The 19020-nt window shown below is 43.7% G+C and overlaps 1 protein-coding gene across 1 annotated transcript in view; it reads right to left on the bottom strand.

The window, feature by feature from the left end:
- Positions 1-12852: 12852 nt before the first annotated feature.
- The window catches only part of nfatc1 (nuclear factor of activated T cells 1), a gene marked incomplete at both ends in the record, with an annotated part of 52710 nt that continues 46542 nt past the window's right edge, over positions 12853-19020 (bottom strand). Inside the window, one exon of the mRNA XM_080525755.1 lies at positions 12853-12908. Within this exon, the coding sequence (XP_080381881.1) occupies positions 12853-12908 (56 nt within the window). The remainder of the gene's footprint in view (positions 12909-19020) is intronic.

Raw genomic sequence — 19020 nt, 5'->3', positions numbered from 1 at the left:
TGCGCAATGTCATCAAGAAGTTTACAGCCCATGTCACTGTCGCTAACCTCCCTGGACGTGGATGGAAGAGAAACATTTATGAAAGATTGCAATGTAGGATTGTTCGAATTAGGGCTGCCACAAACGATTATTTTCATAGTCGACTAGTCACCGATTATTTTAACGATTAGTCGACTAATCGGATCATAAATTACAGCTTATCGCACAATTACTCAATCGCTCTTATTTAGCTATCATCTTCTAAATCAGCTTCTAAATTTAGCTTGAAGTTGTTAGTTGTTGTTGTAGGCATGTGCTAACTAAAAATAAAGACAATTAAAATGATTGTTCACTCAAAAATAGATATTTTAATGAACTTTGCAGATTTATTTCTGGCATCACTTGCATGTAATGTAATGTAAAGAGTAGTAGAGGGTGCAAACTGCTGAGTAAAATGAGGTAGGCTAGGCACTAGGCAACCAAAAGAATACAAAAACAAAAATAAATACTTGTACAGAGTACAAAAGTTTTGCTTTGCTTCACTCATCTTATAGTAGAACGCGCCTTCTTAGCACTGTAACGTTAAGACAACATTTTTTGCTATTTGATAAGTATCGCTTTGATGACAACGTAAAATAATGTAAGACGGCTTTTAACGTAACGATATCGTTAGCCAATAACAAGCTAACTAGCTTACCGAGACGAGCCATCGTCTTCCTCGTCATCTGCCACAACGTGCTTCCTTTTTAGATGCTCGCGCATCATAGACGTGCTGCCATGATAAGCGAGTTCAGCTTTGCAAATTTTACATTTTACATTCTTTTTTTCAACGTTGTGGTTGAAATGCTCCCACACTTTAGAGGTACGAGGACAGGAAGACATTTCTCTGTTTGTTTTTCCGGGGAAGTCACGTGTGCCCCGGATGACCGACACTGCGCATGTACATCAAAGACACTGGGAGACGCTAGCCAGTGGCAGCTTCAGGGAAGAAAAACGAATGCTTATCGAATGAAATTAATGGTCTTTATTGTCATTGATATAGTACAGGTACCAAACAACGAAATTTGGGAGGGGGGGGGCTCCCCTGGTGCTAGGCAAAAAAAAAAAAAAAAAAAAAAAAAACGCTTATTTCAGCTCCAAAAAAACATGCGACTACGGCGATTACCAAATATGTCGGCGACGATTTTGGTAGTCGGCGTCGTCGTGACTAGTCGACTAATCGTGGCAGCCTTAGTTCGAATGGTGGATAAAAAACCTAGAACTTCCAAACAAATTCAAGCTGACCTGCAGACAAAGGGTACAACAGTGTCAGCTTGCACTATCTGTCACCATCTGAATGAAATGGGACGCTATGGTAGGAGACCCAGGAGGACCCCACTGCTGACACAGAGATATAAAAAAGCCAGACTGGAGTTTGCCAAAACGTACCTGGGGAAGCCAAAATCATTCTGGGAGAATGTCCTGTGGACAAATGAGACCAAAATAGAGCTTTTTGGTTAAGCACATCATTGTACTGTTTAATTCTGTTTTTAGTTTTTTTTACTTTTATTCAGAAATTGTATTTTTTACAGGCTTTTATTCAGAATTATTTCTTTTCTGACTTTTATTCTGAAATAATTTTTTAGGACTTTTATTCTGAAATAATTTTTTTCGGACTTTTATTCTGAAATATTTGTTTTCAGACTTTTATTCCGATTTCTTTTTTTTGGGACTTTTATTCCGAAATATTTTTTTAGGACTTTTATTCTGAAATATTTTTTCCCGGACTTTTATTCTGAAATATTTTTTTTCTGACTTTTATTCTGAAATACATTTTTTCTGACTTTTATTCTGAAATACATTTTTTCAGACTTTTATTCAGAAATATTTTTTTCGGATTTTTATTCTGAAATGTTATTTCATTATAATAACCCTAACTTAACCCTAACGGCCTAACCCAACATTTTATCTAAGTACTTTCTATAAATGAGGCCCCAGATCGAAGGCACCCTTCATAAGCCCTATGGGAGACCTGGAGCAGTTGGCAAAAGAAGAGGGGTCCAAAATTCCAGTAGAGAGGTGTAAGAAACTCATTCATGGTTACAGGAAGCGATTGATTTCAGTTATTTTTTTCCAAAGTGTGTGCAACCAAATATTATGTTGAGGGTGCCCAAAATTTGGCCAATCCATTTTTGGACTTCTGTGTGGCCTTTTCTCTCTGCTTTTTGTGTGTTGTTTCAATGCAAACAAAATAAATAAACATGTGAATGCCAAAGCATTTGTAATTGCCACAATTTTCTGGGAGAAGTGATGCATTATCTGATAGAAGTGCCAATATGTTTGTCTTATACAGTATATTAGTATGTATGGATGTATGGATGTATGGATGTATGTATGGATGTATGGATGTATATATGGATGGATGGATGCATAGTAGTATGTATGTATGTATTGACAGTACAGTAAACTTAAGTCAAGCATGACTATGATAGACCACTTGATGTCAGTATACCCTACGATTAGTGATGGGCCGGACCTTCAACCCGTCTGTCTTTTTAGGTGGAACGTTCTGGATCGAGTTGTAAGTCTAAAGAACGTTCATTTTCTGTGTGGTGTTTTTGGTTGAAAAAAATGAACAAGAACAAGACTGTTACTATTCTAATATGCATAGTCTAATAACATGACATCTGTATCAGCCGAGTCAAATTAAACCAAATGTTATCTTATTTTACAGTTTTTATAATACTGTACGTTGGCCTGTTGCTAAATAAGAAGATGGTTATTGGATTCCACTGAAGACATGTAAGTGATAGATAGACAAGGATAATAATAATAATAATAATAATAATAATAATAATAATAATAATAATAATAATAATAATAATAATAATAATAATAATAATATGCCACTTAGCTGACGCTTTTAGCCAAAGCGACTTACATTTCAGTGAGTGCATACACTTTTCAGTATACTGTGGTCTCAGCGGGAAACAAACCCACAACCAGCGTTGTTAGGGCAATGCTCTTCCAACCTTGCCACAGAAGACCAATCAGAAGTCAAAATTACGCTAAAATGGGCTGATTTTAACAGCAGTCTGAAAAGACACAGAATGTCCATCACTACATACTATCACTAACTAGTACTAGTACTAACTAATAGTACTAACATACTATCACTAACTGACAAACACCTCACGGCATGGGCATTAGGACTACTTATCATTGATACTGAATATCATATTTTCAATATCAATATATATTTGATATAATGATCCATCATTTGAATAGTATTTGTGTATATGTAGCTACAATTATCTTTGATAGAGCTTCACTAAGCAACTGTGCTGGGCTGTGGATTCAGAATCAGAAGGATTTGCACTTTGTAGCCTTCTTAAGAAAAGAGCTATACAAATAAAGGATTATGATGATGATTATTATGATGATTATTGTTATTATTATTACTACTTCAATATAATATATATGCCCTAAACCAAAGTGACAGTACAGTGAGTGCATTTTTTTCTATATAGTCCCAGTGGGACTCACACACACCCACAACCTAACACACACACCCACAACCCAACACACACACCCACAACCTAAGCGTTGCTACCACCACACTACCAACTGAGCCACACAGGACCACATCTTATCTTTGTATGAGACTCAAAAACTCAAAACTGCCTACACATGCATATCGCCCTTTATTAGTTTAGATTAGATTAGTTTCAACTTTATTGTCATTGCAGAGTACAAGTACTAGACAACGAAATGCAGTTTAGCATCTAACCAGAAGTGCAAATAATGATATAAGAGCATTATATTAAAAAACATGATATAAAACCATGATAATGATAGTGATAGGTACAGTATGGCATGTAAAGTAGTTTAGAGGTATATACAGTTATGAGCTGTGTACAGTTAAGGTAGCTTATCGGTATGTAATGTATACAGATGTATAAAAGAGGCTATATCAATGAGGTATGTGCAATGTGCAGTAGTACGGTATGTAGTAGTCTCCTTCACTGTTAACCTGATTCAACCATTGACATGCCCAGCATAGTTAAGGTTCATCTTTAAGTTATGACTTGCAGATGTTCAAGTGTCTAGCTTTGCTGCACGAAGGGAATTCCCAGTCTGCCTGGCCTGAGGAGAGCTTAGTTCATAAAAGCACAGTTATGGGTGCTATGGGACTACAGCACAAAGGTTCGGTTATAAAAAAGGATGTCTGAGTGATAATTATCCTCCAGTTTGTCCCTTATAGTGCAGGGTTAGTTTGAATCTACTGACAGGGATGACACATGTCCTCTTAAGAACATATTCAACTCTGATTTACAGGCTCAACCCTAAGGGTTAGTTACTTGACGCACTGTCTTGAATACAGGGCAGACCAGAACCGTACTGCGCTGCCTCAGATATTTTTCTGAAGGTGGTCCTTTCCAGCAGTGTTTTAATAACCATGTTGGATGAGTAACCAGGCCAGCCCAGGCCAGCCCAGTACAGCCCAGTTCAGCTCAGCTCAGCTCACCTCGACTCTGTAGTTTGAATAAAGGCTGTCTGGTGTGTTGTTGGCCTATGATCTATGATCTATACCTTGATACCTGAAAATGTAGTAGGTTATATTGAAAGGGGCATCGATCCATACATTCCCCATCCAACTCAAAGTAAAGAGAATGGACATAATCAAATAACCCTTGGTTTTACAAGACTATATATATAGACAGTCTATTTTGGGGATGGTTGAAGAGTGGAACCCAGACCTGACGAAACACGCTGTTACCATAGTAATGATTGGGAATTCGGTCTCTCAGAGAGTGTAACAGTAAACGCTAAGTGGGACGGTCCAATTCTGATGTCACCCCATTGAAGTTGAGATTTAAAACGGTTAAGTTAAGGGTTAGGGCAGCGTTTCCCAAACTGTGGGTCGCGACCCCCTAGTGGGGCGCGGGGGTACTGCAGGGGGGGCGCAGAAATAATATGGGAGGGGAAAAAAATGCACACACAAGAGCTGTAAACAAACACTGCTCAGGGGAGGCTGGTTCATTAGGGGCAATTGGACAATGCCCCACCAAAGGGAGAAGAGAGAGATTTTTTTTCTATGACTTCTAGACAGTGTTGCTTCTGAATATCATAGTCCAATCAGCTAGTGTTCTGTGGAGTATATCATAGTCCAATCAGCTAGAGTTCTGTGGAGTATGTTCCAATCAGCTTCAAGTCCCGCCCCTTTCAGGGCAACTTTCAGTCTACTCGAAATTGCACTAGGCTGTTCTCGTAGACTTGCATGTAAAATCTATTTTGGTAACTTCAGGCCATTCGGTCATTTGTCTATGGGGTTTTGGGACATGCACAAAGAATCGTACGTGCTTACGTCATGTCATACGGCCGGCGTCACGTTCGTTCACCTGCTTCACCATGGCTAGTAATGTTCTGAACAACTCGGTTGAATCTTTAAAAGAAACACCGTTCAGCCGTCGTAGCAACCAGGAGAAATTAACAGTAAAGGAATTAGGACCACCCAGACCAAATTTAATTATAAAGCAAGTTTATAAGGCAGGGAAAATTGGAAAATCGTATAACCGAGGATTTACGAGGGGTTGGTATGAGAAGAAAACATGGCTAGCGGGATGTGAAGTAACAAATGCGTTGTTCTGCTTTCCACTACCGGACTTTGTAAACAAATTGAACAAATGGATTAGAAGGAGGCATCTTTTGTTCCCAACTTGATATTGCAACTGGACCTATTACCGAAGTCAAACTTGTGTAAGTAAGTGAATCATCTGTCCTTCAGTCATGATAGGAAAACCAAATCGATGCTGGGAGAAGGAATGGCAGACTGTATTCTGATTGTATCTTCTATGCTCTTTGTATGTTTCTATGCTCTTTGTATGTTTCCATACTCTTTGTATGTGTCTTGGTGTAGGAGAAACGTAGGACCACGTTGGAAACAAGTGTTTCGGTACACGTTGACGTGTAGAAATTGTAGAGAAAACTGGGGGGGTAGAGGTGATGAAGAGGTCTGTACAGGGGGGGTAGAGGTGATGAAGAGGTCTGTACAGGGGGGGGTAGAGGTGATGAAGAGGTCTGTACAGGGGGGTAGAGGTGATGAAGTGGTCTGTACAGGGGGGTAGAGGTGATGAAGAGGTCTGTACAGGGGGGGGTAGAGGTGATGAAGTGGTCTGTACAGGGGGGTAGAGGTGATGAAGAGGTCTGTACAGGGCGGGTAGAGGTGATGAAGAGGTCTGTACAGGGGGGTAGAGGTGATGAAGAGGTCTGTACAGGGGGGGTAGAGGGGATGAAGAGGTCTGTACAGAGGGGTAGAGGGGATGAAGAGGTCTGTACAGGGGGGTAGAGGGGATGAAGAGGTCTGTACAGGGGGGTAGAGGGGATGGAGAGGTCTGTAGAGGAGGGTAGAGGGGATGGAGAGGTCTGTAGAGGAGGGTAGAGGGGATGGAGAGGTCTGTACAGGGGGGGTAGAGGGGATGAAGAGGTCTGTACAGGGGGGTAGAGGGGATGAAGAGGTCTGTAGAGGAGGGTAGAGGGGATGAAGAGGTCTGTAGAGGAGGGTAGAGGGGATGAAGAGGTCTGTACAGGGGGTAGAGGGGATGGAGAGGTCTGTACAGGGGGTAGAGGGGATGGAGAGGTCTGTACAGGGGGGTAGAGGGGATGGAGAGGTCTGTACAGGGGGTAGAGGGGATGGAGAGGTCTGTACAGGGGGTAGAGGGGATGAAGAGGTCTGTACAGGGGGGTAGAGGGGATGGAGAGGTCTGTAGAGGTGGGTAGAGGGGATGGAGAGGTCTGTAGAGGTGGGTAGAGGGGATGAAGAGGTCTGTAGAGGTGGGTAGAGGGGATGAAGAGGTCTGTACAGGGGGGTAGAGGGGATGAAGAGGTCTGTACAGGGGGGTAGAGGGGATGGCGAGGTCTGTACAGGGGGGTAGAGCTATTCTCATGCTAAAATTGACTGTAAATCCAGATTTTAAAGTTGATATTCTTCCCCGTGGAGCATGCCCCCATAACCTGTGCCCCACCCAAACATTTTAGCACCAGCCGCCACTGACACTGCTTGCTTAAGGTTACCATCAGGGGTGTTGTGGGCGTTGGATGATAAAAATGAGAACCTGAATGGAGCGCAGGCCATAAACTGTAACAAAGAGGCAGCGAGGGGGCTCCATTCACGTCATTGACGCGCGCTCCATTCACGTCATTGACGCGCGCACTCCCTCCTCCAGCTATCTAGCAGCAACAACAACAATGGATAAGTTTATGAAAGAGCCAGAAGCTAAACGAAAAGCGAAGGAGCCCATGACAAACGTCCCAAAGCCAAAGTCAAGAAAGTATGACGATACATACCTCTCCCTGGGCTTCACGTCTAATGTGGTCGGTGCGGAGGAACGACCACTGTGTGTCCTCTGTCTCAAAACTTTAGCGGCAGAAAGCATGAAGCCTAGCAAGTTGAAACGTCACTTGGAGACCACACACCCGACTGATGTGAAGAAGCCCCTCGATTTCTTCAAGAGAAAACTCCAAGAATACCGTGGTCAGCAGAGCCGTTTCGTTAAAACAGCATCTGTTACGTCTAATGCTCAACTTGCCTCCTACAAAGTGGCATATCGTATCGCCCAGTCTAAAAAAACCACACACCATCGCTGAGGAGTTAATACTCCCTGCTGCAATAGATATGGTTTCACATATGATAGACGAGGCAACAGCCCAAAAACTCAAAGCTATCCCCCTGTCAAACAACACTATTGCGAGACGCATCAATGACATCTCAGAAGACATGAAAGAGCAGCTTGTTGAGAAAATAAAAGACCAACGCTTTGCGCTCCAGGTAGACGAGGCCACAGATAGTAACAAGGACTGTCTGTTAATAGCGTATGTCAGATACATTGATGCGGAGGGTTTGAGCGAGGATTTGCTATTTTGCAACTATGTCCCAAACAGAGCAACAGCTGATGAACTGTTCAAAATCATAGACAAATACCTGAGTGAAGCCGATCTGAAATGGGAGGACTGTGTGGGGATATGCACCGACGGTGCCCAGGCCATGGCAGGAAAACGGGGAGGGCTCCAGACGCTCATCAAGCGCGTTGCACCGAAAGCAGTGTGGACTCACTGCATAATACACAGGGAGGCACTCGCGTCAAAGCAGCTGAGTCCAGAGTTGAATGACGTTTTGTCTCATGTTATCACCACCGTCAATTACATAAAAACAAGACCACTGAAAGCTCGCATTTTTTCCGCTTTGTGCGAGGAGATGGGCTCCGAGCACACAGCCGTGCTATTTCACAGCGAGTCGCGTTGGCTCTCTCGCGGAAAGGTGCTGTCCAGGGTGCTATCGCTGAAAGATGAGATCCGAATCTACTTGGAGGAGGAAGGGAACGAACTTGCCAGCAAGTTTAATGATGAAGACTTCCTCATGAAATTGGCCTACCTAAGCGACATGTTTGAGAAGCTCAATGAATTGAATCTACAGTTGCAGGGCAACAACACACACCTTCCACATCTGGCAGACAGGATACAATCTTTCACACGGAAACTGGACATGTGGGGCAGGAGACTTGAACAGGGGGACATCGACTCATTTGGGAATCTGAAGGCATTCATCGAGACCAATGAGCTGCAGAGCACAGTGGTTCCATGTATGAGAGAGCACATCTCAGCCCTGAAACAAAGCTTCCAGAAATACTTCTCTGTGGATGACAGTGCCAAATACGACTGGATTAGAGATCCATTTGTTGCACCACCACCTGCCATGTTCAGCACTGCGGAAGAGGAACAGTACATCGACATGACTTCAGAGTCAACCATGAGGCTGCAGTTCACATCCACGACTTTGGCTGGGTTTTGGATTGGAGTGGAGAAGGACTACCCTCTCATTGGACAGAAAGCTGTGGGAATACTGCTGCCTTTTGCAACATCGTACCTGTGTGAGATAGGCTTTTCTGCTGTTGCTGCTATCAAAAGCAAATACAGGTCGAAGTTGAACATTGAGAATGAACTGAGAGTTGCAGTCTCAAAACAACAACCCCGCTTTGAGAAGATTTGCAAGGCAAAGCAAGCACACACAAGTCATTGATCGTAATTGTGATAGAAATGTGAGGAGTAAGAATAGTGATGCAGTAGAAATTAGTTAATGTTGATATGTTGAATATTTCAGTGGCACAGGATCATTTGCCAAGCACTTATGTTCCTTTTCAAACCATAATAAAATATAAAACTATAGTTGGATATACTGTATGTGTCTTGTTATTATTAGAAGAGAAAATGTAATGTTTTTACAACTTTATACAATTAATTATATCAATCTAGGTGGGAACCGGGTTAGGGGGGGCTCGAAAATATTTCCAATTACCCAAGGGGGGCCTGATTGAAAAAGTTTGGGAACCACTGGGTTAGGGTAAGGATTAGGATAAGGATTAGGGTAAGGGTTAAGTTATGGGTTAGGGTTAGAGTAAGGGTCACGATTAAAGTAAGGGGGCCACACTTAAGGCTGGCTCTGGGCATAACCGTTAAGCGTTTAGAAAACCCAGCAGAAAGAGTACAGTAAGGCCCAATCCCATTTCTCATTTGTATATATAATTACATTTGTGGTTTTATTTTCCTGCTTGTTATTTTCTCGCAAGGCATTCTGGGATTTCATAACACTCCGTTCGGAGTGTGCATCTGAAAAACCTGCGTTTGGAGGGCTATGTAGCCCACTTAGCCCTACCCCTACAGAATAGGTGAATTGGGACACACCGACCCCTACACGTGAATGCGCAAAACAGAGGGGTAGGGCTAAAATGTAGGGCCATGGGGTGAAATGGGATTGGGCATAAATCTTCACAGCCAAGATCCAGTTGAAAAGAGAGCGAGGCTTCTATACTAATAATCAAGACATTGAATTTGAAAGAGATAATGACTGTATTTATTGACAATACATACAGTACACAAAGCAGAATTGGAGCCCACAAAAAAAGCTTTGAAAAATTCATCTGCATATCCTGAACAACATAATAGACACCTTTTTTAAAAAGTAAACATGGTTCTATGGCTTAGTTCAGTTCCTTTGATTTTGTTGATTAAGACTTATAAATACACACAAATGAATACAGTATGCTGTTCTAATGGGTGAATTGTGCTATCCTAAACATACAATCATAGCTGGTAGGGGACAAACAATTAAGGGTAAAGCGAAACGTGATTATTTCTCATGTATTCAGTCTTGCTATATAATATAGTGCATTCTACAAACTGAATATTAGTGTCAGAGTATAGTTAGCCACTTAAATATACAAGGGGATAAATGACACATATACACAATGAATACACAGAATTACATGCCAGAAGAACAAATACATAACAATAGAAAAAAAATGCTTTGAAGATCTTTGATCTCCTATATGAGAATATATATATACGTATATACTGTATATACTGTATATATATATATATATATATATAGATTGCTTTTCATCTTGGTTACCTTCTCTTTGGATTAAAGGAAAAATAATAGCTGTGCAGATAGTCAACAGAGAAACAACTTTCTCTATTACAATGCTAAATCCTTACATTCTTTAAGAGACAAACACCACCTGCATATTGCATTGCTTCCAGGTATTTGAAATCCAATTGACATATTTAATCAAAAGTGAGATGATCTTCCTTGGATGTCAATTAAATTAAATCATTATTGCTTACCATTTTACCCCCACTGTTTATATCAAAGGAAGCAAAACAAACGAACCAGAACATAGTTTCAGTAATATGCATGGGAAAAACAGCAGCGGTAATGTACATGCTCAAAGGTCTTTGAGTTATATTTCAAGCATAGTTATACACTGTGACGAGCGGGGATCAAACCCTGGTCTCTCACATGGAAGACCCAAGCGTCTACCATTAGGCCAAGAAGACATCCTCAAGTTCTGAGGGAGATGCTTGAGTTTACATGTCTCAGACAGGGCTACCTCATCACAAGGGTGAGATTCCAAACCACGTTCGCTACATAGACAATAACAACAAAAGCCATCTAATCCCTATGTAAAGGCTAAACATTTGAATAGGCAACTACAGGGTTGGGGTCAATTCCATTTCAATTCAGGAATTAAACTGAAGTTCCAATTCCATTTCCAATTGCAAAATTTCCTCCATGCTTTTTCAATGAGGAGAATTTAGAACTTCCTGAATTCACTGAATTGAAATGGAGGTGACCCCAACCCAGATGGCAACTACATGAGGCATTATGAAGCGCAGTAAAAATGGCCCTTCTCAAAGGACAGAGGCATCACTGGTATGTGAGATGACATTTTGGCTGTTCAAAAGGCACTACCTATCCCTCTGGTTATTTACACCCTGATGAAGACGTTTGTCCAAATGCGTTGGAGTAACTGGAACTGTAAACCGACCTAAATAAAGGCTTTTACATTTTTGGTTCACAAAAGTAGTGCCTTGGTTTTTGCTGTAGGCTTATCGTTTCAAGTTTCATTCCCTCAAGATGAATTAGATTGTTGGACCCTACAGGCGTGTGCTATTAACCGTGCTCTGAAACTCAATGTTGATGCAACTTCGTAAGTCATAACACTGAAGTCACGCAGGATCATACAAAACTATTCGGTTGTTATGTCGTGACGTGTTTCCGGGTCCAAAGTTGGCTGAGGCGCTGTCTTCGAAAATGCCTCAGTAATAATAATAATTCATTATATTTATATAACGTTTTTCCGAGGCTTAAAGACGCTGATAAATATGGGAAAACGGGAAAGTGCTGTGTCCCTTGTTGTATGAATAGATCCGAGTCTAAAATACGATTGAATTGTCATTCTACTGCTGTAGTACACTGGTACAATGGTGCAGGGAATTTCTGGTTTGGACCCGGAAATTGCTAAACGTCACGTTTGACGTCAGACTTAACAACCGAATACAGATAAATAAGTCAATGCATACTGTAGGAAATTGTGCTGTCTCTGCACACCTCAAATTGAACATGCATGTCAATCTACCATTGATGGGGGGGGCAGGTGAGGATTTTGGACGTAGAAATCGGAGGACGGGCTTATTGTAAATGCATGAAATGGAATGAAGAATGGTATGAAACACGTGTTCCATTCTATGCATTTACAATAAGACCATCCTCCGATTTCTACCTCCGCCAGCCTCCCCCGGTGGGGGCGAATAAGTGCTTAATTCTCATCATGAATGTATAAAATGTGACCATGAATCTCAGCACGGTAGCTTGGCTACTTGTCTGTCATTCATTTCCAGTTAAAGGCACTTTTGTTGAACCAAGCCAGATATGCTAACTGAAGCTCTACACAGATATACAAAACACCAAACACTTGGTGGAATCCTAACTTGAGATCCACAAGCATAAGTCGAATCATTGCAAACATTTCCCATTGACATCAATGCAAGATTTACACAAATGTCGTGGTTAGGCACGCAGATCTCGATTTAGGATTCTACCCTTATTGTACAATTATGCAGAAGAAGTATATATACCTGTATATACTGTATATATAAAAACATTTTTGGTCCGCTGAAAAGCATACTTCCGAGGGGTTAGGGGGGGTTGAAGGTTGGGGGTGCTACATTATTGTATGTCTGTATTTATTTTCCACGAGGAAATTTGATTTCATACTTTCTTGTACTATAAAGCTACATCTGAAAGGCACACACAGAAACACAGACACACAGACACACAGACACACACACACACACACACACACACACACACACACACACACACACACAGTAGATTCTGGTCTTGACGCCGTTGACTGAGTCTATATCTGTTTCCCCCTGGCTGTGGGCTTCCTGCACAGTGATGTCCGAGCATGCAGACGTTGTAAAGTTCTTGGTATGGTATTTCCCTTCATGTCTCAGTCCTCCAGCCCTCCTGTATCCATGGTAACAGTGGTGCTATGCGTGACTGTGGACGGAGATGCTCGACAGGTCGTTCCTGATGATCTCGTTTACTGTGAAAGTAAGGAGAGGAAGATTAATAAATTAATGAATAAAACCAATATCACTATTACATAACAATCGTCTCCACAAAGCACCTTGAAGTGAAATTCATACTATTTGACTTTGCATGGGCACCACAGATGTAAACCCTTATACCAAGAGGATGTCCTCATGATACAAGGGCGATATCTGGGCTTAGAAGTGGCAGGCAGGGCTACCTGCCTGTCGCTGCCCAACTTCACTCCCACCTCCAATCCAACCAACATCACAGCACTGAAACAGCCCTGGTCAAAGTTATCAACGATCTCCTCACCTCCGCAGACTCAGGTGCCCTCAACATCCTAGTTCTACTAGACCTGAGCGCAGCCTTCGACACAGTGTCCCACTCCATCCTCCTTCAAAGGCTGCGCCAACTGGGTGTTGAGGGCACCACCCTGGACTGGCTCACCTCCTACCTCACCAACAGACAACAGTTCATCTCCCTCTCCGGTCACACCTCCTCCTCCTCCTCTGTCACACAGGGGGTCCCACAAGGCTCAGTCCTCGGCCCCCTGCTCTTCCTCTGCTACACACTCCCCCTCGGTCACATCATCCGCCAATTCAACCTGGACTTCCACTGCTACGCCGATGACACCCAGATTTACATCACCACAAACTCCACCCAGAACCCACCCCTCAGTCACATCGAAAACTGCATTTCAGCAATAAAAACCTGGCTCACACACAACTTCCTCAAACTCAACAGTGAAAAGACCGAAGTCATCCTCATCGGCACCAAATCCACCCTCAATAAAACCGGACCCATCACACTCACCATTGACGACACTACCATCACCCCCTCCCCCCTGGCTCGCAACCTCGGCTTCATTCTGGACCCCACCCTCTCTTTCGATCCCCACGTCAGCTCTATCGTCAAGACATCCTACTTCCACCTCCGAAACATTGCAAAAATCAGACACTGCCTCTCCCCGCCCGCTGCTGAATCCATCATCCACGCCTTCATCTCCTCCCGCCTTGACTACTGCAACTCCCTACTCACCGGCATCACCTCCCGCTCCCTCCATAGACTCCAGATGGTCCAAAACTCTGCTGCACGCCTCCTCTCAAACACCCGCTCCCGTGACCACATCACTCCTGTCCTCCACTCACTCCACTGGCTCCCCATCAAAGAACGTATCCAATTCAAAGTCCTCATCCTCACATACAAAGCCCTCCATAGCCTGGCCCCCCCTTACCTGACTGACCTCCTTCTCCCCCACCGCCCTACCCGTACCCTCCGATCCTCATCCATTGTTCCCCTCACTGTCCCACCCTCAAAACTCAAAGGCTTCGGTCACCGTGCCTTTTCACGAGCTGCACCCCGCCTCTGGAACTCTCTCCCTCAACCACTCAGAGACTCACCCTCACTCCTCACTTTTAAATCCCACCTCAAAACCTACCTGTTCTCCCATGCCTACAGCCTCCCCTACCCCTAGCCATCTCCCCCATCCCGGCCCCCCCCGCCCCCCCCCCCCCCCCCCCCCGGACACGCATACAACCTCCCCTACCCCTACCCATCTCCCCTAACCCTGCCACCCTGATATCCATACAGCCTCCCCTACCCCTAACCACCTCCCCTGTCCCTACCACCCCCCCCCCCCCCTCCCCGTTCGCTGACTCTGTGTTCCATGTTACTTGTTGTTTTTGTGTTTTCTGTTTTCCGTATCTCCTATATTGTCAGCGTCTTTGAGCCTCGGAAAAGCGCTATATAAATGTAATGAATTATTATTATTATTATTACCTCGTCACGACAGAGTGATTCCAGATCACCTCCACTACAGGTGCTATATGTGACGGCAGCTGGTGAAAGCAGGAACAAGTTGGCAACCAATCCAAATGTTCAGACTTTTATTCTGAAAAATGCAAATCAATTTCAACATTGTTGAAAATGAACGACACACTCGCTAGTCAAGCCAGAATATTGCAATGCAATGGATTCGGTGAGTAATCCCCACTACTACCTAGTTAACTATAACACTACTTTACATTGTTAGCAGGCTCACAAAACAAGCTGTGTTATTTGACTAGCGTGTGTTATTTGACTAGAGTGTGTCATTGATTTTCAACAATGCAGAAATGTATTGACATTTTTCAGAATAAAAGTCGGAACATTTGATCAGTCACATAATGTGTCCAGCTGGTCGGCCATCCTAATACATCTCAGTATGTGTTGAATGTTCTTCTTGGCAATTGGTTCAATCAATGGGGTCAGGTTTACTAAATATCAGAGATGAACAAAACCGTCCTAATTATGGTTGGGAGGGGATGCAGCCTCTCTTGCCCTCTTCAAAAGGAACTATGCATGCTCGAATAAGAGACTCTCTCAATACAAAAGTACAGGATTGTATTTATCTCGGATTTAAAACACATTTTGGCCTTCAGAACCTTCAAAGGATCTAAGAGCACTTGTGCCTCTTCTCTGTTTCCTGCTTCTTACCACTCTCTAATTGTTCCCAGAGTTCCACACTAGAGGAACCCTCTCCCGACGCTTTATTCACAGCCTTATTTGCCTTTTATAACGGCCGCCACTTTATTTCTCTTGTTGCTGCAATGTCAAAGGACTGAAGCCTAATTGTTGGTCTCTTTTTACTCTCTTATACTTGTATAATGGGATGTAACAATAAACCTGAAACATGAAACTTGACACTATCAGCTGTGTTCTTTGGCTAGTGAGGTGAGAGGGACATCACCAGGGACGGACTGGGACAACCAAACGGCCCTGGACTTTCAGCTGATGGGAGGAGGGCGGGGGGGGGGGGGGGGTGGCCCGACAGCCCACAAATCCAACGGCCCACTGGGTATTGTCCCGGTGCTCCAGATGTCCAAACACAGGGGACTGACGGAGGCCAAACAGTTGGAGCTGGTGGAGGTAGAAATCAGAGGACGGACTCATTGTAATGCTTGGAACGCAATTCCATTCCATGCATTGCATTGAACCTGTCCTCCGATTTCTACCTCCACCAGCTTCCCCTGACACTCATGCACTCCATGGAACTTCCAGACCAGTCCATTACCACATGGGGTAGTGCACAAGTCCACTCTTGTATGTGCTTGTGTGTTGTCTACAAATGGACAATAAAGCTTTGTAACTTCAATGTTAAACTTTGAAAACAGTTAGACAATTTGTCGCAAAAGAGGGGCCTTATCAGCTCTTTGGCCTCTAGAGCAGGCTAGTCATATTTCACAACATGGTTACATCTGAGGCTGACGTCACCAAGAATGTTTAAGTCATAATCACGCCACGCCTTCAACGAAGACTAAAGCACCGCATCCCTCTCCGTCTGCGTAAAATTGTTTCATTATCCATCCTAAGAAACAACACATTCTTTTCCCATGATGGTGATAGGATAAAGAGTCAGTTTCGTAACACATTTTTTCATTGACACATTCATTGCCTTTTGAGCTGATTGAAGACAATAGAGGAAAATCTAATAACATGTTGAGATATACTCCCAATAGCAGGTCGTCTCTCCTGGACATGCACACACACTCACACACACACACACACAAACACACACAAACACACACATCTGCACGTGCATGTGCGTGTGCGCACACACACACACACACACACACACATACACACACACACACACACACACACATATCGGCACGTGCGCGCGCACACACACACACACACACACACACACACACAAACAGCGAGCAGCAGCCACATAGGAAATGAGGGAGGTGGGGGGGGGAACACCCCTGGATCCTGGCTTAGATGGAAGCCAAGTCAACGAGCCTGCAGAGGAATTCCCTCTGACCGGATGCTGGCCCTGCGGCCGCGGCTGCTCCCGGCACTCCCACAGCCAGGAAATCTGAGATTCCCTCCAGAACAATGGAGGAACGGAGGCTTTTTCATCTCAGGCTGCGGCGGACATGGCCGTGGCGGCCATACAGGCAGCCCTTCCCAGACTGACCCGGCACTGACCCAGCCGCTTCCCATCAACAATCCCACACACTTCCTTCCAACGGCACCACACCGCCAGGGGCGACAGGGCGGATCTGCGTAGTGGAGGTGGTTAGGAAATCACGCTCCCTCGTGATGAGGAGGTAGCCCTGCTCGCCCTGGGGGGATGTACATTCATGTGTCGCCTCAAGGTTGGATCTTGAGGATGTCCTCTTGGACTAATGGTAGACACATGGGTCTTCCAGGGTGGGAGACCAGGGTTCGAACCCTGCTTGTCAAGCCCGGCTTGCAGCGTTTAGAGGGTTTGTTCCCATAGAGACCTGAGGGTGTGTATATGTGTGAGAGAAGACATTGTGGTCCAAACTATGTGCACGTCATTGTTACTTGATAATGATAACATCATCAGAGATGCTAGTAAAGCTACACAGCACACAGAGCCGAATACGGAGGCAATTAGCAGCACAGATACACATACACTGTAAAAACATAAGTAAACCACAACCATGAAATGAACCTATGTATCACTATGAATGAAATGGCCTTCATGAAACATAATGTAAAGGCCAAGCAATGGCACCCTTCTATAAAAAATGAATGACCTGGTTTTGATTGAAGCTCTTTTCTTTTTTGTTATTGAGCCAGAGGGAGAATAGAATACAGTACGAAACTTCATCTCAGTCATCGGAGGCTGGTGGAGGTAGAAATTGGAGGACGTAATGTGTTACAATGAGCCCGTCCTCCGATTTCTGCCTCCACCAGCCTCCCACTGCTCTGAACCATGACGTTGTCTAGAGTCTAGACATAATGGTAATGTCTTTGGCGCGCTGATTAACCACCCTTAATATAACAGCAGGAAAAGGTCCTGAGTGTTGGCTAAATTCTGAATGAGAAATCTCACATGAAATGTGTCTTAGAAACACATGGACACACTGAACCCATTATGAGTCTTGGAGGACAGGGTGTATTTTACAGTGATACGTCTTCATCGGAGAACTTGGCAAGAACAAGATCGCTGTCAAGGGGGGGAGTTATGACATTTATATTCAGGTACTCTAAATCACCTTTTCTTGATCTGTCATAACAGAAGATTCCGGAAAAAAAGGGATACCTATTGGGTTTCCAGAGATTCAGCTCTGTGCTTGAGTTTTATCTGTGTGATACATCACCACGGTCAGACGGTTTCCGACCCATCTTTCAGATATTAACAAAGTATGTGCTATGAAAGTCGGGGCTTAGAGAGAGAGCAGAACCGACGGGGCCATCTGCCAAAGGAGACCTTGGGCTCTATTTTAACGACGTAAAAAAACAGTCTTAGCGCAAAGGCGGCCGCTGGCTAGGGGTCGCTGGCAAGGGGGTCGCTGGCGATGGCGTTATGGGTGTGTGTCTGAAATATTAGTGCTATTTTTTCAAGGTCAGAGTCTTTCAAGCGCACCTGAAGGCACTTGAGATGCTCATTGCCATGAACACACCTTTGTTACCGCTATTCCACCCTTCTGAGCGCAGATGAGATAGAGGTTCAGCACTGCGGTATTTTCTCCAGTTACCACGGACACAAATTGCCTCTACGCCTGTGTCCATTTTGTGCCGCTGAAAATAGAGACCCTTGAGGTAGTCCAATTGAAAAATACTGCGGGTAGGATGAACTGTACAAGGCCTCAGCTGCAATATAACTACATTCTTTAATTCCAACTCCATTAGGATATTGATCAAAAACAGCATGAGGACATTTTGAGAACATTTGTGAACAAAGAGCATAGATTAATTTCAGCATGAAACCACACAAGGATTGGGAGAGAGGCTGAGCACTGCATGGTCGATATTGATCAAAAGAAGATGAGGACATGTTCCTATTTGTTGACAGACATAGCTTAATTTAGGCATGAGATTTGGAGCACCACCACACAATTATGGAGGTCAACAGCTGGGCATTGAACTGGTGTTCACCTCGGATTTCAATGAAGAAATAGGCACAAACTGTGTCAGGTGCTATCTGGTGCTGTGTGGCTCATTTGGCAGAGCACGGTGCTAGCATGGCTGTAGTTGTGGGTTCGATTTCCACTGGAACCTTATATTCCCCAGATATATGCACTCATAGTCATGGAGTTGTTGTGTGATGGAGTCATATTGTTTTGGATAAAAACGTCTGCTAAATAACATATTATGAAGAAATA

Source organism: Nansenia antarctica (genome assembly GCF_963989245.1).
Source record: "Nansenia antarctica genome assembly, chromosome: 3".
NCBI lineage: Eukaryota > Metazoa > Chordata > Actinopteri > Argentiniformes > Microstomatidae > Nansenia > Nansenia antarctica.
Note: the sequence above shows the minus strand (reverse complement) of the source record. Positions and strands in the feature narration are given on the sequence as shown.